Below are 27,984 nucleotides of genomic sequence, written 5' to 3'. Positions count from 1 at the left end.
TAACGAAAATATCCTTATTTTTTAAGCACTCGGTGTCTTATTATAAAGAACGGTGCAGCAAATCTAGATCCAAACTACAGTCATCATAGCTAGTAACTGCCCCGTTTTCCAGTGAAATGGCAAGTTTTTCCCTGGGCCCTCCTCATAGTGGCTCCCAAGGACCACAGAGTTTGTGAGCCTCCGAAAGCTCTGTCCTGACATTTTGCTGTTGGAAGCCCTGGGAAAGGTGCAGAAACCGAAAGTGGAAGAAATGGCAGTCACACTAAGTCCTTTTTTTCATGAGCTTATTCCCCTTTGTGCAAGGATCAAAAGTGGTGTTGAAACATATTCAACTAAAGATGTCTTTAGAGCACAGGTCTGGCCACTGGTACCAGACAAAAGGCAGAGAAGAGTTAGACAGGTAGAAAAACCAAAAAAGACAGGTGCTGGAGAAATCAAGGGAGATTAACTTCAAAGTCAGAGTGACCAGAGGTACCAAACATGCAAACAGATACTGATTACAATTTGAGCTGTAAAGAGATAATTGGTCAGAGAAATTAAGAAGTCAGTGTCGACCCTAGAAAGGGCATGCTTAGTAAAATGATGGGGATGAAATCACACTGCAGAAAGGTGGCGAAATGCAGGCAGGTAAGAAAAAAAAAGCACTGAGTACAGAGAGTTTGTGTCTTTTTTTTTTGTACAGGTGTGTAAATCGTATTTTTCCATTTTCATGAGGGGCCAAACAAAAGAAAAGGGTCCTACTGTATTGAGTCAGATAATGTATCAGTGACTGAAAGAACATTTCTTAATCACTAAGGTCAAGCTAAAGCACCAAAATGGCCTACACTGAGCATGTGAAATACCAACCCTTGATTCCTCAAGAAAAGAATCAACAGCATTCCTGGACGAGCCGGGATACCCACGAACGTAGAGGCAGAGGTATCTGATAAGGACAATTTGTTCAAGGGTCCTGTCAGTGCCATGATACTATGTTGCAAAAGTACAGGACCATTATCTTTTAAGCCACTTAGAAAAAATTTTAAATCTGTTAGGTATAGCTTCCTTGGACACTCACTTTTTCGTAAGCTCTTTGGTTCTGTCCTGATTTCTTTGGTGATGAACTTGTATTTCCTCAATGAGAATCCGTCTATCCTCCATGAGCCCTTCAACTTGCTCTCTAGAAAGCTTGGTCTGTTCTTCCAGCTGAGCTTGCAATGCTTCCACCTAGACAGGCCAGAAAGGGTGAGGCATCCACTCCTGCCCTGCTTCCTCTTGTTCTTTACCTCCAAAAGTCGGCCTTTCTCCAGAAAAAAACCCCAAAACAAAAAAAAGCAGCAGAACAAATAGTAGAAAGGCCTCACTGGGCACTTCTCTTTACTTAGTGACTTATAAAAGGGGTCAGGCTATACAATAGCAGACTTCACACACAGCAAAGCGTCTGTGTCACACAGAGAAAGCTAGAAAACCCAATTTCCCCTATTCCCACTTCTTCACTATCTCCCCTTTTAAACTTGAAGCAGTGTCTCCCCTTTAGGACTCCCTAGTGGCATAGAAATAGAATGACTCTTTCCTTTGTTTTTTAATTTAAAAAGTGGAGCAAAATGAGTATAATGTAACTTCCTTATCTGAGTCTGGGTGTCATGACTACAAATGGAGATACTGGACAGAGATAGGAACTGCCATTTAAATCAATAGAGCCCCCCCGATAATGACAGAATTTGAGTGTAACTAGATGAGAAATCGTGGTTGAAAATGACAGACCATTACCAGGCGGTAAGAGGATGCTGAATTACTCTCCTAGACTTAGAACACATGCACTAATAAACTGATATACCCCCCAAAGTTTGATCTATCAGCACAGACAACTGCAACTCTCTGTGTATCCCCCAGGCAACCACAAAAAGAATTCTTACTGTACGATGGTTTTGTTGCGTAGGGATTAGCATATAAGCTGAGTGAACTGAGGGTTCAGAATAGCACCGCTAGAATGGTTAATACAGAATAATGGTTTTTAAAATATAAGCTTCTGTAAACTAGGAATAACCTCAATTTCCTTAATCTCATGATGCCTAGACATAACATGAATGCAAGGAGATACTTACACGGCAGTGAAGGTGTGGTACTCAAAGTAAGCTATGGATAGACATTGTTCTAGTCTGCCAAAATAAATTCCTTACCTGTAGGATGAGTGTTTGTATGTCTCTTTGGTACTGCTCAGAACTTTCTTCCTTCTCTCTCATCGCTCGTTTTCTATTTTCATTGTTGCTTACTTTAGAATCTAAAATAAAAAAACAGAAATAATAAAGGCCTTTATTTAGCTTTTCTTTCTGCTATTCAAGTATCAGCATTACCTTTGCATAGGAGTTCAGTTTCATTTACCTACAAGAAAAGGCAAGAAAGAAAAAGGAAAACATACAATAATTATTGTGCTTAATTTTTCAAATAGGAATCTCTACAAGGGAACTTTGCTAAATGTCACCTGGATAATAATATCCATCCATCTTTCTAAAGAATAAACTACTAAATTTTCCTTTGAAGTTGCATTTATTTCCTTTATGAAATCTTATTTAATCAAAGTGTAAGGATTACAAAAACTAAATCTAAACATGTATCACCCAGTTTTTAAAAGACAAAATTATTGTTAAAATAAGCAACACTAAAACTGCACAGAACAAAATTTAACTCCTTGAATAATTCAAGAAACTCCTGCTAAGAGAGTAGATCTTAAAAGTTCTCACCATAAGAAAAAAAATTGTAACTGTGTGGTAACGGATGTTAACTAGACTTATTGTAGTAATCATTTTGTAATATGTACAAGTATCAAACCATTAGGTTGTACACTTGAAACTAATATAGTTATATTATCAATTATATATCGATTTTTTTAAAAAAGAAGGAAAATTAAGATTTCCATTAAAGAAAGAGAGATGACTGAGGCTTAGAGAGGCTAAGTAATATTCTGTAATTCCAGAAGCTGTACAGGTTTCTTTTATGACTTATCACCATAAGCATGTTAATTATATATTTATTATTTCTAGTCCATTAAAACATCATGGAAAGGTAAACACAAAACAAAAAAGAAAAAAAAAAAACCTCAGTAAGATCTCAGATTACCAGAGGCATCATTACGAACATTCATTATCACTGTACAGTAGGGAAATTTTTCTAATTATTTGCACCATGTTTTTGAATTCTGTATCAACGAGAGTTTATTATATGGTTGGTACCTGCTCTGAAAGCTGAAGATTCATTCTGTTCACATATATCTACAGCCTGGATAGTCTTTTGGAGAATGCTGACCTGAAAAAGAAAAAAGAGGGTACAGAAATAGACCTTCCTGTGTGATGTTTCACTTTTTAGCTTTGGTGCCACAGATAAACACTACTCATAAATTAAATTGGTCAAAATTGATATAATCATATAGGAATATCATACATATGAGACCAAAGTGGACAAAGTAACAAATTGGATAAAACCCAGTGTTGGTGATAAAAGCTAAAAATGAACAAACAAAAAAACCCCTTCAGGGTAATTTAGTAACATCTGCTTAAAAACTGTGGTCTTTGACAAGGACCTTTAGGAATGTAATGGAAACATAGAAGTGTGTATATACATATATACATATATACATATATATATGTATATATGTATACACACACATACATATATGTGTATGTATATGTAGATATGTAGATATGTATAAAGATGCTCACTGACGCACTGTTTAGAGGAATAAAAAATGTGAGTAGTATATACATATATAACTCTATATGAGCAGAAAAATAGTTTTATCTCTGGGGTATACATTATGGGAAACTACCACTTATATGATAGATTTGTGTGTTTGTTTTTATTATTTTTGTAATCAGTATAAACAAGAGTAAAAAAGAAACTTGAGTATTGAAACTTAAATCTGATCCCGCCTTCCTCTCTAATCTCATCCAAGATTATCTATTCCTCTGTGCTTTAGGTTTCCAAGTAGTGAAATGGGTAAACAATGCTACTTCCCAAGAATTCTGAAGAAAAATAAAATCATAAAGCTCTTTGTAGTTGTAGAAAATGCTCTGAGAACGTAGGTAGACATGGGAGTACTATAGCTAATTCACCTTCTAAGTTCTTAGCAAGCACCAAAATGGCTCTGGTTATGCACCTGAGACTTCATTTTGTAAAAGCCCTGTTTACCATGCTATCCAAACCAAAAATTACTTACTTTGTTGGGAGGCTCCTTAAAAAAATAGGTCACTTCTCCAGTGTCTGTTCCCACAAGAGCCAAGAGATTCTGAATCTTTTTCTTGTCTTCTAGCTCCCTGCAATTCTCATAAACAGTAAACACACATTATATAAGTACATTTTTCTGTTTAAAAGATCTCCATTCTAACTTATTTATTAAAAGACTTTGTTTAAAAAAAAAAGACTTTATTTTTTAGAGAGGGGAAGGGAGGGAGAAAGAGAGAGAGCCACACAGAGAAACATCAATGTGTTGTTGCTTCTTACGTGCCCCACACTGGGGACCTGAACTGCAACCCAGGCATGTGCCCTAGACTGGGAATCGAACCAGGGACCCTTTGGTTTACAGGCTGGCACTCAACCACTGAGCCACACCAGGGCCTAACTTATTTTTTTTTAAGTATATTTTATTGATTATACTATTACAGTTGTCCCATTTTTTTCTCCCCTTTATTTCCCTCTGCTCTGCAACCCGCCTCCCACCAGCATTCCCCCATCTTAGTTGACGTCCATGGGTCGTACATATAAGCTCTTTGGCTTCTCCATTTCCTATACTATTCTTAACCTTCCCCTGTCTATTTTGTACCTGCCATTTATGTTGCTTATTCCCCCTACCTTTTCCTCCATCGCCCCTCTCCCTTTCCCACTGATAACCTTCCATGTGATCTCCATTTCTGTGATTCTGTTCCTGTTCTACTTGTTTGCTTGGTTTGTTTCAGTTGTTTTTCTTTCAGGTTCCATTGTTGATAGTGGTGAGTTTGTTGTCATTTTATTGTTCATAGTTTTGATCATCTTTTTCTTAGGTAAGTCACTCTAACGTTTCATGTAATAAGGGCTTGGTGATGATGAACTCCTTGAACTTGACCTTATCTGAGAAGCACTTTATCTTCCCTTTCATTCTACATGATAGCTTTGCTGGATACAGTAATCTTGGATGTAGGTCCTTGCCTTTCATGACTTGGAATACTTCTTTCCAGCCCTTCTTGCCTGAAAGGTTTCTTTTGAGAAATTAGCTGAACTGATTTCTCAAAAGGCTTGCATAGTCTTATGGGAAGTCCTTTGTAGGTAACTGTCTCCTTTTCTCTTGCTGCTTTTAAGATTCTCTCCTTCTCTTTTGTCTTGGGTAATGTAATTATGATGTGTCTTCCTTTTTACCTCCATTTTGCAACCATACTCAACCATATATGTGAGCATCCTGATAACCAGTATTTTGAACTTCGTACCTGATAGGTTGGCTATCTCTTTATCGCTCAGTTGTATTTTTGGAGCTTTGATCTATTCTTTCATTTGGGCCATATTTCTTTGTCTTGGTACTCCTGTTACATTTTAAGGGGCAGAGCCTTAGGTATTTGTCAGGCCAGGGCAACCCCCATCACTGTGTTTTGGAGCTGCCATTGTGGGAGGGGTCAGAGATGGAACAATGCTGCTTGCTCAGCTCTGAGCTGGTTTTTTCAGTCACTTTCCCCACTATCCAAAAGCAAATTGGGCCTTTCTGGTGTGGATTCCTGGGTGGGTGGGTTTGTATGTTCTAGCACCCTGTGGGTCTCTCCAATGAACTCTCCTATGAAGTTGGGAGTTTTTCCCACTACCACAACCCCCACAGAGTTTTTGAGGCTTTATTTCCCTGCACTAGAACCCTGGGTTGTATGGTCTGTCTCTCTCCCCAGCTGTTCCTCCTGGTTTATCTGCACACAAATGTGGGACCGCCTGGTCCTCCAGCCACTGCCTTGCCCTGAGTCCTCTCTGCCCTACCTATCCTGTCTCTGCCCCTCCTATCAGTCTGGATGAATGTTTCTTCTTTAACTCCTTGGTTGTTGGATTTCCACACTGTTTGATTTTCTGGCAGTTCTGGTTGTTTTTTGTTTTTAAATATGTTGTTGTCCTTCTTTTGGTTGTGTGAGGAGGCAAAGTGTATCTACCTATGCCTTCATCTTGGCTGGAAGTCTAAACTTATTTTTAAAATAATGATAACCTCAAATTAAAATTGAACAGGATTTATCTAGACCTCAGCACTAGTTTTTAAAATATCAGGTACTTATAGGTAGGAATTGAGAGAGAAGGGGCCAAAAATTAATTTCTCAGTTGGTTCTAGGAAAGAACTGTAGTGATAGTAGGGTACACTGCTCAGGTTCATTCTCCCAGCTACCAGCAGTTTTGCAGGCTGATGGCTCAGAGCTGAGTTTCTCTCCAGAATGAATATCAGTCAAGGGGGACAGCCTTAGCCAAGGAATAGCTTGCACCTAGTGCCCAATCCCCTTCTCTCAATTCTGGATATTTTTGAAGACCCATCACAACTTTATGGCACCCTGTGGCATTACTGGGTCCAGCTGTAACTAAATCACAGTTCAACATCTGCCCAGACTTTTCTTACTCCCTCTTAAGTAGTTATTCCTGAAAATACTCCCCAATGAACCTCTTACAAGTAAATTTTCATTGCAGAATCTGTTTTCCAGGGAACATAACCTAAAGCAGTTTATATCAGATATGGACCAAGGAAGCAAAATCTAAAATGAGATTTTAGAGCTGGTGATATGAGGATTATTTATAGAATATAATATTCTTAGCAAGACAGATGGCTGGGGGGGTGGGTCAACAGGGTGTAGGTTAAACAATTAAAATAAATCAAAGAGGGAGGGAGGATGATCATTGTCTGCTATATAAAATCACAACCTTTGACCCATTTTCCACATCTCAGCCAGTTTTAAGACTCAGAGGCAATTACCTGAAGGAGGAACTGGGTCTCCAAGGAGGTAGGACTTGGTGATATCACAGCAAGTATACATGACAATGATTCCCTAAGTCCTCCCCAAAGTGCTTATGGCCATTTATTCAAGTAATTGTACACTGGGGAAAAAAACACCCAGGCATTTCAAAGACTGCTTCATATAAGGTCTAAGTTGACACCGATGTGGGGTGACTTGAAGCATTACCATGGCACTGGGGCATATATGAACCAAAAAACACATGGAATTTTGGTCCAGGTCCAGCTCACAACCAGCCCACTGGATCTAGGCTCAATCAGTGCTCACTTCCCCTGTCTCCAAATGAATAATTGGAATGAACATTATTTGTAGTCGGCAAAACCTCCAAATTGATTTCTTGGCTTCAGGTTAAGACAAGTGGAAACCTCTGAAACTGCCCATCCTCACCCCAAGATGGCAAAGACCTAAAGGATATAGGGGTAAAGGTCTCCATCAAATACTCAATTCATTCACGAGTATGACCTATGCAAAACCAGATGGATCGTGGTAGACTACTAACAAGTAGGTCTCAATTTTGCTACAGCAAATTAACCTGGTCTTGGGTACATGATATGTGGCTACTGATTAAGCTCCTGTATTTTTATCTACAGATGACATTAGTTCACTATTGATATCATATTAAATTAGACCGGATAGATAAGAAATGGCAAGTGCATTAGGACCCTTGGTAAGATACATATGCTCCAGAGGACTGGATGTAAACCCTACAAAGCACATCAGTGAAGTTTTAAGGGTCTGACCTAGGCATGCCAGAACATTCCCTTCAAAGCAAAGGACAAATTATTTCATCTCACACCTACCACCTCCAAGAAGGAAGCTAAATGCTGAGAAAGACTTTCAGGTTCTGGAGACAACATGTCTTTTGAACAATGTTTTGACCTATACATCAAGTGACATGGAAGGTGAACTTTCAGCATGGCCCAGAGTTGAAAAAGTTCTACATTACATCAAAGCTAAAACTAGTAAGGAGATTGAATGAGTTATCAAAAACCTGACAAACAAAAACCCTAGACCTGACGGCTTCACTGGTGAATTACACCAAACATTTAAGTCAAACACCAATCATTTCCAAACTTCTCCAAAAACTGAAAAAGAGGCAATACTTTCTAACTCATTCTATGAGGCCAGAATTACCCTGATACCAAAATCAAGAAAAACAATACAAGAAAAGAAAACTACTACTGAGCAATATTCCTTATAAACACTGATACAAAAATTCTCAACAAAATACTAGCAAACCAAATTCAGCAGCATACTAAAAGGATTATACACCATGATTAAGTGGAATTTATTCCTGAAATACTAGTTCAACATAAAAAAAAATCAATCAATGTAATAGACCATATTAACAGAATAAAGGGAAAAAAACATACAATCACCAACTGTTACAAAAAAAATGCATTTGACCACATTCGACCCCCTTATATAATATAAACACTCAACAAACTAGGAATAGAAAGAAACAACCTCTATAAAATAAAAGCCACGTATGAAAAACCCACAGCAAACACCATACTCAATGGTGAAAGACTGAAAATTTTCCTCTAAGATCAAGAACAAGAGAAGGAGGCCCACTTTTGCAACTTGCATTTAACATAATATTGGAAGTCCTAGCCAGATCAAGTAAGTAAGAAAAGATATGCAAATTGGAAAGGGAGAGGTATATGATTGTCTTTGTTCACAGATGACATGATCTTACATGCAGAAAACCCTAAGATATATAGAAAATCCTAAGGGTCCCTCCCCAAAACAAACAGAAAACAAACAAACAAACAAAAAACCCCAAAACACAACTTTAGAACTGATAAGTGAATATAGTAAAGTAGGAAAACAAAAATTCAACATGCAGGTATCAGTTGCATTTTTATACACTAACAATGTACAATTAAGAATTCAATTTATAACTGCATCAAAAAGAATAAAATACTTAGGAATTAAGTAAAGGCTTGTACACCAAAAACACCACTGAAAGAAATTAACACATAAATAAATGAAAAGACATCCCACGTCCATGGATCAGAGGACTTAATATTAAGATGTTATTCTTAAGAATAACATCTGTCAAAGGAATAGACAGATTCAGTGCAATTTCCATCAAAATCCCAATGACATTTTTTGCAGAAATAAAAAAAAAAAATCCATCCTAAAATTCATATGGTATCTCAAGAGACTCCAAATACTCAATACAATCTTGAAAACAGAACAAAATTGGTGCTTGCTTCGGCAGCATATATACCAACACTGGAAAAAACAGAGAAGATTAGCATGGCCCCTGTGCAAGGATGACACGCAAATTCGTGAAGTGTTCCGTATATTCATTTAAGAAAGAGCTAACCCCTATCCTTCACAGACTATTCCAAAAAATCCAAGAAGAGGGAAGACTCCCAAACTCTTTTTATGAGGCCAGCATCATCCTAATTCCAAAACCAGACAAAGACACAACAAAGAAAGAAAACTTCAGGCCAATATTGCTGATGAACATAGATGCTAAAATCCTCAACAAAATATTGGCAAACTGCATCCATCAATAATACATCAAAAACATTATACACCATGATCCAGTAGGATTCATCCCAGGGATGCAAGTATGGTCCAATATTTGCAAATCAATAAACATAATACATCCCATCAACAACAGCAAAGACAAAAATCACATGATCATATCAATAGATGCGGAAAAAGCATCTGATAAGGTACAGCACCCATTTATGATAAAAACACTCAGCAAAATGGGAGCAGAGGGAGCATACCTCAACATAATAAACTCCATATACAAAAAACCTACAGGTAACATCATACTCCACAGGCAAAAACTGAAAGCTTTCCCACTAAGATCAGGAACAAAACAAGAATGTCCACTTTTACCACTTCTATTCAACATAGTATTGGAAGCCCTAGCCACAGCAATCAGACAAGAAGAAGAAATAAAAGGCATCCAAACTGGAAAGGAGGAAGTAAAACTGTCATTGTATGCAGATGACATGATAATGTACATAGCAAACTCTAGACTCCACCAAAAAACGATTCAACCTAGTAAGTGAATTTGGCAAAGCAGAAAGATACAAAGTCAATATTCTGAAATTGAAAGCATTTTTGTACACCAACAATGAAATATCTGAAACAGAAATCAGGGGAAAAAATCCCATTTGCTACAGCAACAAGAAAATAAAGTACCTGGGAATAAACCTAACCATGGAGGTAAAGACCTATACTCAGAAAACTACACAACACTGAAGAAAGAAATTACAGAAGACACAAATAAATGAAAGCATATACCACATTCATGGATTAGAAGAATTAACATTATCAAAATGTCCATACTACTCAAAGCAATTTACAGATTCAATGCAATCTGTATTAAAATACGAATGATATATTTCTGCCCTGGCTGGTATGGCTCAACAGACTGAGCACTGGAGTGTGAACCAGAGGGTAGCTGATTTGATGCCCAGTTGGGGCACATGCCTGGGTTGTGGGCTGGGTTTCTGGCAGGGGGCGTGTGAGAAGCAACCACACCTTGATGTTTCTCTCCCTTTCTTTCTCCCTCCCTTACCCTTTGTCTAAACATAAATAAATAAAATTTAAAAAAATACAAATGACATATTTCACAGATTTAGAACAAACATTTCAAAACTTTATATGGAACCATAAATGATCCCAAAAAGCTGCAGCAATTTTGAGAAAGAAGAACAAAGGAGGAGGGATCACCATACCTAACATCAAACTATATTACAAGGCCACAGTAAAGAAAACAATCTGGTACCAGCATAAGAACAGACACACAGATCAATGGAACAGAATAGACAGCCAAGAAATAAACCCAAGTCTCTAACCTCTTCAACAAATGGCAATGGGAGATCTGGAAAGGTACTTGCAAAAAAATGAAACTCGACCACCAACTTACATCATGCGCAAAAATAAACTCAAAATGGATAAAGGACTTAAATATAAGTTGTGATACCATAAAAGTCCTAGAGGAGAACATAGGCAGGAAAATCTCAGATATTCAATGCAGCAATATTTTCACTGATATGTCCTCTAGAGCAAGGAACATAAGGGAAAAAATAAACAAATGGGACTTCATCAAAATAAAAAGCTTCTGCACGGCTAAAGAAAACAGCAGTGAAATGAAAAGGGAATCAACTATATGGGAAAATATATTTGCCAATGATATCTAGGACAAGGGTTTGATCTCCAAAATATATAAAGAACTCACACAACTCCACTCCTGGAAGACAAATAATCCAATTAAAAAATGGGCAAAGGAGACTTCCGGCCAAGATGGAGGCATAGGGTAGACACATTGTGCCTCCTCACACAACCAAAAGAAGGACAACAACAAATTTAAAAACAAAAAACCAGAACTGACAGAAAATTGAACTGTATGGAAGTCCAACAACCAAGGAGTTAAAGAAGAAACATTCATCCAGAATGGTAGGAGGGGCAGAGACAGGGAGCCGGGCAGATAGGACTCTCAGCAAGGCAGCAGCTGGTGTACTGGGCAGTCCCTGGAGGAACAACTCGGGAGTGAGACAGACCTCGAAACCCAGGGTTCAAGTTCGAGGAAATGAAGCTTCAAACCTCTGATTGAAAACACCTGTGGGGGTTGAGGCAGCAGAAGAAACTCAAAGTCTCCCAGCAGAGTTCACTGGAGAGACCCACAGGGTCCTAGAACATACACAAACCACCCACCCGGGAATCAGCAACGGAAGGGCCCAATATGATTGTGGGTAGCAGGGGAAGTGACTGAAAACTGGCAGAGAGCAGAGCAAGTGACATTGTTCCTTCTCTGACAACTCCCCCACATACAGTGTCACAATGCAGCAACGTGGGTTTCACCACCCAGGTGAACACCTAAGGCTCTGTCCCTTACTATGTAACAGGCGTGCCAAGACAAAAAAAAAAAAAAAAAAAAAAAAAAAAAAAAAAAAAAAAAAGCCCAAATAAAAGAACAGATCAAAGCTCCTGAAAAAATAAAACAAAGTGACAAATAGATAGCCAACCTATCAGATGCACAGTTCAAAATACTGGCAATCAGGATGCTCACAGAATTGGTTGAATATGGTCACAAATTAGATGAAAAAATGAAGGCTATGCTAAGTGAAATAAAGGAAAACGTACAGGGAACCAACCAACAGTGACAGGAAGGAAACTGGGATTCAAATCAATGGTGTGGACCAGAAGGAAGAAAGAAACATCCAACCAGAAAAGAATGAAGAAACAACAATTCAAAAAAATGAGGAGAGGCTTAGGAACCTCCAGGACATCTTTAAACGTTCCAACATCTGAATTATGGGGGTGCCAGAAGGAGAAGAGGAAGAACAAAAAATGGAAAACTTATTTGAACAAATAATGAAGCAGAACTTCTCTAATCTGGTGAAGGAAATAGACTTCCAGGGAGTCCAGGAAGCTCAGGGAGTCCCAAAGAAGCTGGACCCAAGGAGGAACACACCAAGGCACATCATAATTACATTACCCAAGATGAAAGTTAAGGAATCTTAAAAGCAGCAAGAGAAAAGGAGACAGCTACCCACAAAGGAGTTCCCATAAGACTGTCAGCTGATTTCTCAAAAGACTCTTCCAGGCAAGAAGGGGCTAGAAAGAAGTATTTCAAGTCATAAAAGGCAAGGGCCTACATCCAAGATTACTCTACCCAGCAAAGCTATCATTTAGAATGGAAGGGCAGATAAAGTGCTTCCTAGAGGAAGTAAAGCTAAAGGAGTTCATCATCACCAAGCCATTATTATATGAAACGTTAAAGGGAACTATCTAAGAAAAAGATCAAAACGTGAACATTAAAATGGTAACAAATTCACAACTATCAACAACTGAATCTAAAAAAAACTAAGCGAAGGAGCAGAACAGAAACAGAATCACAGATATGGAGATAATTTGAAGGGTATCAGCAGGGAGGGGTCAGGGGGAGAATGGGGAAAAAGGTGCAGGGAAAAAGAAGCATAAATGGTAGGTACACAATAGAGAGGGGTAGGTTAAGAACAGTATGGGAAATGGAGAAGCCAAAGAAGTTATATATATGACTCAGGGATATGAACTAAGTGGGGGAAAGTGCTGAAGGAATGGGGGTACTGTGCGGAGGTGTCAAAGGGGGAAAAATGAGACATCGTTAATAGTGCAATCAATAAAATATATTTAAAAATAAAATACATAAATAATAAAAAAATAATAAATAATAAAAAGTAAAAGCTCAAACAAATACTACAAAGTTGCAATAATCAAAACAATGTGATACTGTCATAATGACAAACACATGGGCTGATAGAATGGAGAGCTCAGAAATAAGTCCCACATATATGGTCAAATGATTTTCAACTTTTAGGGAAAATACAGACTTCAACAAATGGTGCTGGGAAAAGCAGATATACATATGCAAAAAAGAAGTTGTACCCTTACCTAACAACATACATACAAATTAACTTAAAATTGATCAAAGACTTACATGTAAGAGCTAAACTTATAAAACTCTTAGAAGAAAAAATAGTGGAATTAGAGGCAATTATTTCATGAATATGACACTAAATGTCAAAGCAACAAAAGGAAAAAATATACAAATTGGACCTTGTGGAAATTAACACATGTGCATCAAAGAACACTATCAAAAGAGTAAAATGGCAACCCTCAAAATGAGAGAAAACATTTGCAAATCATTCATCTATAAGGGATTAATATCCAAAATATATATTTTTAAAACTCTGAAAACTAAACAGCAACAATAAAACAAACAACCCAATTCAAAAATGGGCAAAGGACATTTCTCTAAAGAAGATATATGAATGACCAATAAGCAAGTGAAAAAATGCTGTATGTCACTAATTAGGGTAATGCAAATTAAAACCACAATGAGATACCACTTCACATCCATTATTATGGCTATTACATTTATTTTTCAAAAGATTGTATTTAATTTATTTTAGAGAGAGGATGGGAGGGAGAAAGAGAGGGAGAGAAGCATCAATGTGTGGTTGCCTCTCATGTGCCCCTTGTTGGGGACCTGGCCTGCAACCCGGGCATGTGCCCCAACTGGGAATCGAACCAGTGACCCTTTGGTTTGCAGGCCGGCCCTCAATCCACTGAGCCACACCAGCCAGGGCTATTATGGCCATTATTTAATAAAACAGAAAACAAGTGTTCTAGTGCATCTGAAGAAAGCGAGACCCTTGTGCATTGCTGGTGGAGACATAAAATGGTGCAGCTGGTATGGAAAACAGTACTGAGGTTACTCAAAAAAATTAAACCTAGATATAGCATTTGATCCAGCAATTCCACTTCTGGGTATACACACAAAAGCATTAAAAGCAGAAACTCAAACAGGTATTTATATACCAACATTCACAGCAGTGTTATTTGTGAGAGTTGGGAACAAGTTAAATGTCCATCAATAGAAGAATGGATAAACAAAATATGATATACACACACAATGGAATATTATCTAGCCCTAGAAAGGAACGAAATTCTGACACATAATACAACATGGATGAACACAGAAAACATGCTAAGTACAAAAACCCAGACAGAAAAAGACAAATACTATATGATTCCATTTAATCTGAAGTTCCTCAAATAATCGAACACATAAAGACAAAGTAGAATAGTGGTTACTAAGCATTAGAAAGAGGGGGAGTTATTGTTTAATAGGTTCAGAGTTTTTGTATGGGATGATGAAAAAGTTCTGGAGAAGTATAGTGGTGATGGCTGCACAAAAATGTGAATGTACTGAATGCCACTGAACTACACATTTAAAAATAATTAAAATGATAAATTTTATGTTAAATATATTTTGCCACAAATAAAAAAGAAATGAGACATTCCAGAGGTCCTTCAAAAATGTTCGCTGGAGGCTTCCAGTTAAGATGGTGGCATAGGTAAATGCTGTCCTTGCCTCCTCCCACGACCACATCGGAATTGCAACTACACTATAGAACAACTACCATTAAAAACTGCCTGAAGTCTAGCTGAACAGAATGCCCATAACTAAGGATATACAGAAAAAGCCACATTGAAATTGGTACGAAGGGCAGAGGACTCAGAATGAATGGGCTGGTCCCACACCCACAGGTGGTGATTTAAAATTGAAAGGAAAACCTTGACCCCCCTTGAGGAAGGAGGAGTCCCAGCTCCACACCAGGCTCCCCAGCCCAGGGCTCCAGTGCTGGGAAAAAAAGGCCCCATAACTTCTGGCTGTGAAAACTAGCCAGGATTGCAGCTGAGTGAGATATAGGGCACCTGGAGGCCCTCGCAGTTCCTCTTAAAAGGCCCACAGATGGACTTACTATGACTCACTTGCTCTGAGCTCTAGCACTGGGGCAGCAACTCAAAAAGCTCCAGGGACATACGGGGGGAAACTGAACTGTCTGCGTTTGGGGCAAGGTCTGAAAGGGCAGCTTTCTCCCAGAAAGAAGTGCTGGTATAGGTCATTGTTCCTTTTCTGAGACCTCCCCAACAAAGCTGGTAGGTGGGCGCCATATCTGAGTTAACCTGGCTCACACAGCTTGCACCCTGAGACCCTGCCCTACCCAACTTGCCAGCCCAGCATGGCCTCTTCCAGTGGCATTTGCATACAAACAACCTGTCTTGGCTTATGCTGCAGACTTTCCTAAAATCTCTCAAAGGGCCACTAACTCCAAACAAACAGGATCTGGCCTTAGTGAGCCCCCCCCCCCCCATACCTCTTTCTAAGCAGCCCCAAGTCCAGCACTAGCAGCAGCCAGACTCAGTTCACTGCCTGGCCTCTCCCAGGCACCTCCAAACACAGCGTAAGTTAACAGCCATCTGAGATCACTTTGTAGTTCATGCTGGTGGCCCAGGCAGGCCCTGGTGAAGCGATTTCTGCTCCGTGGGGTTGGTCTCTGCACAGCAGCTCCTCTGCTGTACAGCTGCCAGTCCTCACAGCCAACTGGCCTGTGGAGAGGTGGTCAATCCCTCCAACTGATGTGACAAGGCCAACCAAGAGTGAACTACAACAGGAGGGCACATACAACCCACATGGGAGTCCCTGGCTGAGATGACCAGGCTGCTGCTGTGCCAGTGGGCCCTACAGGACACCTACTACATAAAGCCACCCTACCAAGACTGAGAGACACAGCAGGTCTACCTAATACATAGAAACAGAGAGAGGCAGCCAAAATGGGGAAATGAAGAAACATATCCTGAATGAAAGAGTCGAAGAAGTCTCCAGAAAAAAACTAAATGAATGGAGGCAAACAAACTACCAGATATCGAGTTTAAAACAATCATTACAAGGTGCTCAAGGAACTTAGTGAGAACTCAACAGCATATAAAGGACAAAGAATCAGTCAGAAATGAAGCATACAATAACTAAAATGAAGAATATACTAGAAGGAATCAACAGCAAATTAGATGAAGTACAGGAGTGAATCAGTGATTTAGAAGATAAGGTAGCAGAAAACACCCAATCGAGTAGCAAAAAGAGAAAAGAATTTTAAAAAATGAGAATAGTTTAAAGGACCTCTGGGACACCATCAAGCATAACATCCTCACCATGGGGGTAGCAGGAGAAGAGAGCAAGTGATTAGGAACCTAGAAGAAATACTAACTGAATACTTCCCTACCCTGGTGAAGGAAAAAGACACACAAGTCCAGGAAGTGTAGAGAGTCCCATACAAGATGAACCCAAAGAGGCTCCCACCAGGGCACATCATAATTAAAATGTGAAAGGTTAAAGACAAGGGGAGATTCTTCAAAGCTGCAAGAGAAAAGCAGTTAGTTATATACAAGGGAGCTTTCATAAGACTGTCAGCTGATTTCTCAAGAGAAATTCTGCAGACAAAAGGGACTGGCAAATAAAGGACTTACAACAGAGATTACCCTACCAAATTTGTATTACAAGAAATATTAGAGTATCCTTTAAGAAGAAAAAAAGAAGCCAAAAGTATGAAAAATAAAATGGCAATAAATACATATCTATCAACATTACTTTAAATGCTCTAATCAAAAGACATAAGGTAGCGGAGAAAGAAGATAGCAGCGAGAGAGGTGGGAGCGGAGTCCACTTTCCCCTGCGCACGGGTGAAACCCCTAGCTGATCTTCTGAGGAACAGAGCGAACAGCCAATGGTATTCCACCATATATGAAGATTGGAGACCAAAAGTTATCGAGGACATTGAAAAATCAGATGGTAAGAAGAGTGCTTAAGGACAATAAGGTCCCTGGGACCACCGCAGGGACCAAGGTGGCTGAAGCCCCAGGCCCACCACCTGCTGGCGCATGGGTCTGCTGCCAGATTCTTGGGAGAGAGCCAGACTGGGCTGTGTGAGAGGCCAGGTGCTTGTTTGGATTGCGGGGTGGGGGGGGGGGCTCGAATAGGAGGAATTTCTCAAAATGAAAAAGAGAAAAAAGAGGCACTCCACGGCTGTTTGGAGAATTCTCTGCAGCAGCTTCGGGCCTCCTGTGCCCCCACCCCCGCAGTTCCTGGACAGTGCACACCAGATCGGTAGCTGGCTGCCGCAGGCACCCATACCTGAAGCACCAAGAATGCAACACTTCCCACTTAGCCCCTGAGCACAGAGCCCCGCAGGGCCAACTGGCTCTCTAGGAGGAAGGCGGAACATCAAATAGAAGGGAGCTGCAGGGCTAGGGGTGACAGCAGTCCCTGGAAAGACTTGACTCAGTAGGGGGCTGAACTAACCTGAAGGGGCGCTGAGAGTCCCTAGCATCTAGGACAGCAAAGAGCAAGAAGGTGGTGTGTGAGCTGCCCCTAACTGGTGCACCTGAAGGACAGCACAACTGGTGGACTAAAGGCCTAGGCAGGGAGCAGAAGGGCACTGAGGAACTGGGCCGGAGGCTGGACAACAGTGAAGAGTGTGGCTCAGGAAGGGAGAAAAGCGAAACCAATCCCTCCCCAGCCTGACCCAGACAGAAAGACTAGCAGAACTGGCCTGACCTGTTTAAAGCCAGCAGAAGGCATTTTTTTTTTTTTAATTCCTTCTTCCTTTCTTTCTTTCTTTCTTTTTCTGTTCCTCCTTCCTTCTTTTCCTTTTTTATTCCTGCTTCCTTCCTTCCTTCTTTTATTTTATTTTAATTTTTTCAACCCTTCTTCCTTTCTTTCCTTCTTTTTTTTTTATTCCTTCCTCCTTCCTTCCTTTCCCATTTTATTCCTTCTTCCTTCCTTCCTCCCCGCTTTTTTTCCTTCTTTTCCCACAGGTGAGACAATAAAACCTGGAGCTGTGAAAAGACCAGAGTTAGACCCAAACAGGGGTCATCATAACAACAGAGACAGTGAGAAAAATTTCACTTTGCTACTGAAAAGAACTTGCAAAGGTGGGAGCGGTAAACACCAGTACACCTGCTGGAAGAGGAAACCCACTAACAAAGGAACCACTAACAGATAACAACAGAAGAAGGTGAAGGAGGGAGTAGAAGCCACACTAACCTCAATCCAGGACTGATCTGGAAATACAACTAAACAGTGGAGAAATTACCCAGAACAAACAATAGAACAAAAGTGAGAGATAAGCCTCAAAACCTTGTACACACAGAAGAATCAGCTTCAACACAACCTGTCCACACCTGCACAATAGAATACAACACATGGTACAGGGAATGAGCCCCAGTTAACCAGCTGGAGGGAAGGAGCCACCAAAGAAAGACCCTACAACAATCAAAACCCAAAGACATACAGAGAGCCAACATAAACGACAGCCCAAGACCAGCGAGCTCAGGAGATTAAAGAGACCTCACCACTGCATCCCACAGGTATTCTACCATAGAAGTTCACACCATAAATCCAGGGAGTCAGAACAGATCAATTTAAGAAGCAGAGGCTAACAAGAAGAGTCTCACAAACAATGGGAAGACAAAGAAACAATGCCCAAATGAAAGGAAAGGAGGAAGCCTCAGAAAGAATGCTAGCTGAAAAAGAGGCACCTCAACTCTCAGATACTGAGTTCAAAGCAATGGTCATCAGGAAGCTCACTGAGCTCTCTGAGCTCAAAGAGAACTACCAGGAACTACAGGGAAACTACAATGAACTCACTGCAAACTATATTAACATGAAAAAGGAAATAGAAACTATCAACAAGGGCCAAGAGGAAATGAAGAATACAATTTCGGAATTGAAGAACACAGTAGAAGGAAATGAAAAGCAGACTTGATGAAGCAGAGGATCGGATCAGCAAGCTGGAGGACAAAGTAGAAAAACATACCCAGAAAGAGCAAGAAAAGGAAAAGAGGCTCAGAAAGAATGAAGAGGCAATAAGGGAAATGCAGGACAACATGAAACGTAACAATATCCGTATAATAGGAATACCAGAAGGAGAAGAAGAAGAGCAAGGGATAGAAAACCTGTTTGAAAAAGTAATGATGGAAAATGTCCCTAACCTGAGGAGAGAAAAAGTCACCCAAATCCAGGAAACACAGAGAGTCCCAAGCAAGAGGAACACAAAGAGACCCACTGCAAGACACATCATAATTAAAATGGCAAATCTCCAAGACAAAGAGAGGATCTTAAAGGCAGCAAGGGAGAAAAAGGAAGTAACATACAAGGGAGCCCCAATAAGGTTAGCAACCGACTTCTCAATGGAAACACTCCAAGCCAGAAGAGAATGGCAAAAAATATTCCAAGTAATGAGAAACAGAGGCCTGCAACCAAGACTACTTTACCCAGCAAGGCTCTCAATCAAGATAGGAGGCCAAATAAGGAGCTTCCCAGACAAAAGAAGTCAGAAAGAATACACCTCCACCAAACCAGCTCTGCAAGAGATGCTAAAGGGACTGCTTTAAGGAAAGGAAGGAAAAGAGAAAGAGAGAGGAACACAGGTAGGAAAAAATGGCAATGAATAACTACCTATCGATAATAACCTTAAATGTAAATGGGTTAAATGCACCAATCAAAAGACATAGAATAGCTGAATGGATAAGAAAACATGACCCACACATATGCTGCCTACAAGAGACCCATCTCAGGACAAAAGACTTACACAGACTGAAAGGGAAAGGCTGGAAACAAATTTTCCAACCAAATGGACAGGAAAAAAAAGCAGGGGTAGCAATACTCATATCAGACAAAATAGACTTCCAAAGAAGGACCATAAAGGGAGACCCAGAAGGTCACTTCATATTACTCAAAGGAAGAATCCACCAAGACGACATAAACTTTGTAAATAAATATGCACCCAACACCGGAGCAACCAAATACATAAAGAAAATCTTGGAGGACTTCAAGAAAGATATTGACAGCAACACAATTATAGCAGGGGCCTTTAACACCCCACTATCAAAAATGGCCGGAGCTTCCAAACAAAATATCAACAAAGATATTGTGGCACTGAACAATACCCTAGATGAAATGCACTTAACTGATATATATAGAGCCTTTCATCCCAAAGAAGAAAAATACATTCTTTTCAAATGCACACAGAACATTTTCAAAGATAGAGCACATGATAGGACATAAAACTAGCCTCAAGAAATTCAAGAAAATTAAAATCATATCAAGCATTTTCTCTGACTACAAGGGACTGAAACTAGAAACAAACCCCAAGGAAAAAACCCAAAACACTCAAAATCATGGAGACTGAATACCATGCTATTAAACAATGAATGGGTCAGAATGAGATTAGGGAAGAAATAAGAAAGTTTCTGGAAACAAACAAAAACGAACTCACAATAACCCAAAACTTATGGGACACAGCAAAGATAGTCCTGAGAGGGAAGTTCATAGAGATACAGGCCTACCTAAAAAGGAGAAAAATTTCAAACAAACAACCTAACCCTACGTCTACAAGAACTCGAGGAACAACAACAAGACAGCCCAGAGCAAGTAGAAGGAAGGAAATAGCCAAGTTCAGAGCAGAATTAAATGACATAGAGACTAAAAGCACAATTCTAAGGATCAGTGAACCCAGGAGCTGGTTCTTTGAAAAGATAAACAATATTGACAAACCTTTAAGCAGGCTCATCAAGAAAAAAAGAGAGAGGATCCAAATAAACACAATTAGAAATGAAAGAGGAGAGATTACAACTGATACCACAGAAATACAAAGGATTATAAGAAATTACTGGGGAGAGAACCAAGATGGCGGCGTAGGTAGACACACTGCGCCTCCTCGCACAACCAGAACTGACAGAGAATCGAACAGCAAGGGGGACCAACACCAAGGAAATAGAAAATAAACATTCATCCAGACTGGTAGGAGGGGCGGAGACGGGCACCAGGGTGGAGAGGACTCGCGTGGCTGTGGCGGGACTGAGACTGGCGGAGTGTGGGACAAATGGCGCAGGCAGTCTGAGCACTAGCAGACCCTGCGGCTCCACATTTGCACAGATAAACCCAGAGGGCCGGACTCAGAGTGGCGGAGAGCGGGGCAGGCAGAGCAGCGGGTAGCACCCCACGGCACCACATTCGCCCACAGATAAACCGGACGAAAGGCGGGGAACGAAGCAGACCTCATAACCCAGGGCTCCAGCTCAGGGAAATAAAGCCTCAAACCTCTGATTGAAAACACCCGTGGGGGTTGGGGCGGCAGCAGGAGAGACTCCCAGCCTCACAGGAGAGGTTGTTGGAGAGACCCACAGGGGCCTAGAGTGTGCACAGGCCCACCCACTTGGGAACCAGCACCAGAGGGGCCCAGTTTGATTGTGGGTATCGGAGTGAAAGATTGAAAGCCGGAGGAGAGTGAGGCGGGCGCCATTGCTTCCACTCGGCCCCTCCCCCACATACAGCGTCACAGCGCAGCGACCAGCGTTACCCCGCCCCGGTGAACACCTAAGGCTCCGCCCCTTAAAGTAACAGACGCGCCAAGACAAAAAAAAAAAAAAAAAAATGGCCCAAATGACAGAACACTTCAAAGCTCCAGAAAAAATACAACTAAGCGAGGAAGAGATAGCCAACCTATCGGATGCACAGTTCAAAGCACTGGTTATCAATATGCTCACAGACTTGGTTGAATCTATTCGAAAAACAGATGAAAAAATGAAGCCTATGCTAAGAGAAACAAAGGAAAATGTACAGGGAACCAATAGTGATGAGAAGGAAACTGGGACTCAAATCAATGGTGTGGACCAGAAGGAAGAAACAAACATCCAACCAGAAAAGAATGAAGAAACAAGAACATGGAAAAATGAGGAGAGGCTTAGGAACCTCCCGGACACCTTGAAACGTTCCAACATCTGAATTATAGGGGTGCCAGAAGGAGAAGAGGAAGAACAAAAAATTGAAAACTTATTTGAACAAATAATGAAGGAGAACTTCCCTAATCTGGCAAAGGAAATAGACTTCCAGGAAGTCCAGGAAGCTCAAAGAGTCCCAAAGAAGCTGGACCCAAGGAGGAACACACCAAGGCACATCATACTTACATTACCCAAGATTAAACGCAAGGACCTACATCCAAGATTATTGTATCCAGCAAAGCTATCACTTAGAATGGAAGGGAAGATAAAGTGCTTCTCAGATAAGGTCAAGTTAAAGAAGTTCATCATCACCAAGCCCTTATTATATGAAATGTAAAGGGAGTTACCTAAGAAAAAGAAGATCAAAAATAGGAACAGTAAAAATGACAGCAAACTCACAGTTATTAACAGCCACACATAAAACAAAAACGAGAGCAAACTAGGCAAACAACTAGAACATGAGGGTTGTCATTAAGGGAGTGGGAGGGGGAGAGGGGGGGAAAGGTACAGAGAACAAGTAGCATAGATGATAGGTGGAAAATAGACAGGGGGAGGGTAAAAATAGTGTAGGAAATGTAGAAGCCAAAGAACTTATAAGTATGACCTATGGACATGAACTATGGGGGGGGAATGTGGGAGGGAGGGTGGTGGGCAGGATGGAGTGGAGTGGGGGGGGAAATGGGACAACTGTAATAGCATAATCAATAAATATATTTAAAATTTAAAAAAATAAATAAAAAAATAAATAAAAAAAAAAGAAAAGTATTCAAGTTGGAAAAAGAAAAAAAAAGAAATTACTATGAAAAACTGTATGCCAAGAAATTTGAAAATCTAGGTGAAATGGACACATTTCTAGAAAAATATAACCTTCCAAAACTGAATGAAGAAGCAGCAGAAAGTCTGAACAGACCAATAACAGCAGACGAAATTGAAGCAGTCATCAAAAAGCTTCTGACACACAAAAGCCCTGGACCAGACAGTTTCACAGGAGAATTCTACAAAGCATTTAAAGACCTAACCCCTATCCTTCACAGACTATTCCAAAAAATCCAAAAGATGGAAGACTACCAAACTCTTTTTATAAAGCTAGCATCACCCTAATCCCAAAACCAGATAAAGACACAACGAAGAAAGAAAACTTTAGGCCAATATCACTGATGAACACAGACCCTAAAATCCTCAACAAAATATTGGCAAACCGCATCCAGCAATACATTAAAGAGATCATACACCATGATCAAGTGGGATTCATCCCAGGGATGCAAGGACGGTATAATATTCGGAAATCAATAAACGTAATATATCACATAAACAAAAGCAAAGACAAAAATCACATGATCATATCAATAGATGCAGAAAAAGCATTTGATAAGGTACAGCACCCATTTATGATAAAAACACTCAGCAAAGTGGGAATAGAGGGAGCATTCCTCAACATAATAAAGGCCATATATGAGAGACCTACAGCCAACATCATACTCAATAGGCAAAAACTAAAATCTTTCCCACTAAGATCCGGAACAAGACAAGGCTATCCACTTTCACCACTTCTATTCAACATAGTATTGGAAGTTTTAGCCACAGCAATCAGACAAGAAAAGGAAACAAAAAGCATCCAAATTGGAAAGGAGGAAACAAAACTGTCATTGTTTGCAGATAACATGATAGTGTATATAGAAAATCCTACAGACTCCACCAAAAAACTGCTCGACCTAATAAACGAATTAGGCAAAAGAGCAGATACAAATCAATATCCAGAAATCAAAGGTATTTTTGTATACCAACAGTGAAACATCAGAAGCAGAAATCAGGAAAAAAAATCCCATTTGATATAACAACAAGAAAAATAAAATACCTAGAAATAAACCTAACCAAGGAGGTAAAAGACCTGTACTCAGAAAACTACACAACACTGAAGAAAGAAATCAAGGAAAACACAAACAAATGGAAACATATAACGTGTTCATGGACTGGAAGTATTAACATCATCAAAATGTCCATACTACCCAAAGCAATTTATAGATTCAATGTAATACCTATTAAAGTACCAATGACATATTCCACAGATATAGAACAAACACTTCAAAAATTTATATGGAACCATAAACGACCCTGAATAGCTGCTTCAATTTTGAGAAAGAAGAACAAAGTAGGAGGGATTACAATACCTGATATCAAACTGTATTACAAGGCCACTGTAATCCAAACAGCCTGGTACTGGCATAAAAACAGACAGATAGACCAATGGAACAGAACAGAGAGCCCAGAAATAAACCCAAGTGTCCACAGTCAATTAATTTTTGACAAAGGGGAAGCAGTATAAAATGGAGTAAAAATAGCTTCTTCAACAAATGGTGTTGGGAGATCTGGACAGCTACACGTAAAAAAATGAAACTTGAGCACCAACTTACACTATACACAAAAATATATTCAAGGTGGATAAAAGACTTAAATATAAGTTGTGACACCATTAAAGTCCTAGAGGAAAACATTGGCAGGAAAATCTCAGACATTCCATGCAGCAACATCTTCACAGATATGTCCCCTAAAGCAAGGGACATAAAGGAAAGAACAAACAAATGGGATCTTGTCAAAATAAAAAGCTTCTGCATGGCTAAAGAAAACAGTATTAAAATTAAAAGAGAACCAACTGTATGGGAAAACATATTTGCCAATGATACCTCGGAGAAGGGTTTAATTGATACCTCAGAGAAGGGTTTAATCTCCAAAATATATAAAGAACTCACATGACTCCACTCTAAGAAGACAAGCAACCCAATTAAAAAATGGGCATAGGACTTGAACAGACACTTCTCCAAGGAGGACATTCAGAGGGTCCAGAGATGTATGAAAAGATGCTCAGTATCACTAGCTATCAGAGAGATGCAAATTAAAACCACAATGAGATACCACCTCACACCAGTCAGAAAGGCCATCATAAACAAAGCAAGAAACAGCAAGTGTTGGAGAGGTTGTGGAGAAAAGGGAACCCTAGTGCACTGTTGGTGGGAATGCGGACTGGAGCAACTACTATGGAAAACAGTATGTAATTTCCTCAGAAAACTAAAAATGGATCTGCCTTTTGACCCAGCAATTCCACTGCTAGGATTATATCCTAAGAACCCTGAAACATCAATCCAGAAGAACCTATGCACCCCAATGTTCATAGCAGCACAATTTATAATAGCCAAGTGCTGGAAGCACCCTAAGTGCCCATCAGTAAATGAATGGATCAAAAAATTATGGTACATTTACACAATGGAATTCTATGCAGCAGAAAGAAAGGAGCTCCTACCCTTTGCAACACCATGGATGGAACTGGAGAGCATTATGCTAAGTGAAATAAGCAAGGCGGCGAAAGACAAATGCCATATGATCTCACCTTTAACAGGAACCTAACCAACAAAACAAACAAACAAGCAAAATATAACCAAAGACACTGAAATTGAGAACAGGTTGACAGTGACCAGAGGGGAGAGGGGAGGGAATTTCAGGGGAAAAGGGAGAAGGGCTTGTAGGAACAATTATAAAGGACACATAGACAATAACAAGGGGGGAGGGGGTGGAGAGGGGAGGCAGGTGGGGAGGGCTGCGGGTTAGGCTGGGGTGGGGGGAAAAGGCAGGGAACCATACTTTAACAACAATAACATTTTAAAAAAAATAAAAGAGAGACATATGGTGGCTGAATGCATAAGAAAACAAGACCCTTAATACACTGTCTACAAAAGACTTCAGATCGAAAGATACACATACACTGAAACTAAAGGAATAAAAAACGTTATTTCGTGAAGAAGGAAACAAAAAAATCAAGAACAAATAAAAGTTAGAGTAGCAATACTTATATCAGAAAAGATAGACTCTTTTTTTTTTTTTCCTGCAATAATTGTCAGTTTTATTCCTCTGGCTGGGAGATCCAGAGATGATTGGATGTTTGCATTTTAATAGTTATTTCATCAAGAGTTTAGATGCCCCCATTGTCCTTGTAAGCTGGTTACAAATTACTTGACTCTCTTATTTAAACAAATTTAATTCTTTGACACTTGTTCCTTAAGAATTACATATAAACAGAAAGAAAACTCACACCACACAGAAATAAGCAGTTGTTTTTGATGTATGTATATATATAAGATACCCACACACACTATTTGGGATTTTTATCATATATAATGTGAGCTGATACTAAATATGCTGTTTTGTAACTTGTTATGTTTTACTGTATAATATGGAATGAACATATCTTTATGCATTTGTGTGAAACTTCCCAACTGAAAAATGGACCTGGAGAATGAGTCAAAATACGAAATCCAGTAAGATACTGGTAACAAGGAAACTACCTAAAACAAAATTCCACCAGGTGATTAAAAGTAAAACAAAGGTAAAAGATACATCAGGAAATGCTAACAGAAAGAAAGCAGGGGCCAGATTTTACTATCAGATTAAAAAAATAGAATTCAAGGCCTAAAGCACACAGGGTAAGGACATCTGCATGAATGTCTTTGCTTCCCATGCATCATCACAAACTTGTTTCTTACTCTTCATATTTCTTCCCTAAGCCTTTTCAACTCATCTACTCCTCTTAGCATTTCTTCAGGGTCCAAATGCCTAACTGGACTGTCCTCTTTAAATCCCTGGACAGGTTGAGTCAGCCCGTTCCTAAAGTTTCCTTCTGCCACCTGTGGTACATCTTCTGAAAGATGGTCTTCCTCAGCCTTTGGCATGTTCTGTGGTTTTCCTTCACTTTCTTCAGAAGACTTTTGCATGTTGAGTATTTTTCTATTATTCCCTTTTTGAATAAATTATCCTGTAGGGATCCAGGGAATTTCTCCTTCTTCCCTCGATTTGTGTCACTCCCCAAAGACGAAGAGTCCTGAAAGGACCCAGAGCACTGTACTCCTCCAGCAAAGGGAAATCAAGATAGACTTCAAAACAAAGAAAAGCCTGGGCTGGTGTGGTTCAGCGGGTCGGGCATGGTCCCACAAACTGGAAGGTCGCTGGTGTGATTACTGCTCAGAGCACACGCCTGGGTTGTAGGGCAGGTCCCGAGTTGGGGGCCTGCAAGAAGCCAACTGATTGATGATTCTCTTGCACGTCAATGTTTCTCTCACACATTGATGTTTCTCTCCCTCTCTCTCCCACTTCCCCTCTCTACAAATAAATAAATGAGATCTTTAAAAAAAAGACTGTAATAAGAAAAGGACCCAGCAATTCCACTTCTGGATTTTTTGCAAAGAAACCCTAAACACTGAATTGAAAAGACATGTGCATCCATATGTTCACTGCAGCATTATTTACAATACCTAAGATACGGAAGCAACCTAAGTGTCCATCAATAGATGAGTGGATAAAGAAGAAGTGATGTCTATATACAATGGAATATGGCTCAGCCATAAAAAAGAATGAAATCTTGCCATCTACAACAACATGGATGGACCTAGAGGGTACTCTGCAGAGTGAAATAGGTCAGACAGAGAAAGAGAGGTGCTATATAATCTCACTTATATGTGGAATCTAAAGAATAAAATAAACAAAGAGCAGAATAGAAACAGATTTGTAGATAAGAGAACATTTTGATGATTGCCAGATGGGCGGGAATTGGGGGATGGGAGCAAGAGGAAGGGATTGAGACGTATTACAACTTGGTAGTTACAGAACAGTCATGGGATGTAAAGTACAGCATAGGAAATACAGTCAATAATATTGTAATAACTATGGTGCCAGGTAGGTACTAATTTTATTGGGGTGATCACTTCATAAATTACATAAATGTCTAATCACTGGGTTGTACACATGAAACTAAAATGATATTGTAGGTCAATTGTAATTGAAAAACAAAAAGTTATTTTTTAAAAACGTATACTACAGTGGAAACTGT

The 27,984-nt window shown here is 39.7% G+C and overlaps 2 protein-coding genes, 1 non-coding gene and 1 pseudogene across 5 annotated transcripts in view; 1 reads left to right on the top strand and 3 right to left on the bottom strand.

Moving 5' to 3' along the window:
- Positions 1 to 27,984, bottom strand: part of CCDC77 (coiled-coil domain containing 77) — a 48,014-nt gene that overhangs the window by 7,318 nt on the left and 12,712 nt on the right. For all 3 annotated transcript variants that reach the window (XM_024556182.4, XM_045197765.3, XM_045197798.3), the window contains exons 6-9: positions 4,190 to 4,286; positions 3,207 to 3,279; positions 2,157 to 2,257; positions 1,055 to 1,203 (exon numbers count right to left, since the gene is read on the bottom strand). In XM_024556182.4, the coding sequence (XP_024411950.2) occupies positions 1,055 to 1,203; positions 2,157 to 2,257; positions 3,207 to 3,279; positions 4,190 to 4,286 (420 nt within the window). The remainder of the gene's footprint in view (positions 1 to 1,054; positions 1,204 to 2,156; positions 2,258 to 3,206; positions 3,280 to 4,189; positions 4,287 to 27,984) is intronic.
- On the bottom strand, positions 15 to 201 carry LOC112305786 (cytochrome c oxidase subunit 7C, mitochondrial pseudogene; annotated as a pseudogene).
- Positions 9,180 to 9,285, top strand: LOC112316706 (U6 spliceosomal RNA). Its single transcript, XR_002976036.1, has one exon. It is a non-coding gene; the product is annotated as a U6 spliceosomal RNA (small nuclear RNA).
- On the bottom strand, positions 26,325 to 27,025 carry LOC112300867 (transcription elongation factor A protein-like 8). Its single transcript, XM_024556267.4, is given in 1 exon segment — positions 26,325 to 27,025. A coding segment is annotated over 1 exon segment (309 nt). The 5' UTR covers positions 26,873 to 27,025; the 3' UTR covers positions 26,325 to 26,563.

This window comes from Desmodus rotundus, chromosome 3 (assembly GCF_022682495.2).
Source record: "Desmodus rotundus isolate HL8 chromosome 3, HLdesRot8A.1, whole genome shotgun sequence".
Taxonomy (NCBI): domain Eukaryota; kingdom Metazoa; phylum Chordata; class Mammalia; order Chiroptera; family Phyllostomidae; genus Desmodus; species Desmodus rotundus.
The sequence above is the reverse complement of the archived record's forward strand: the minus strand, read 5'-3'. Positions and strand labels throughout refer to the sequence as shown.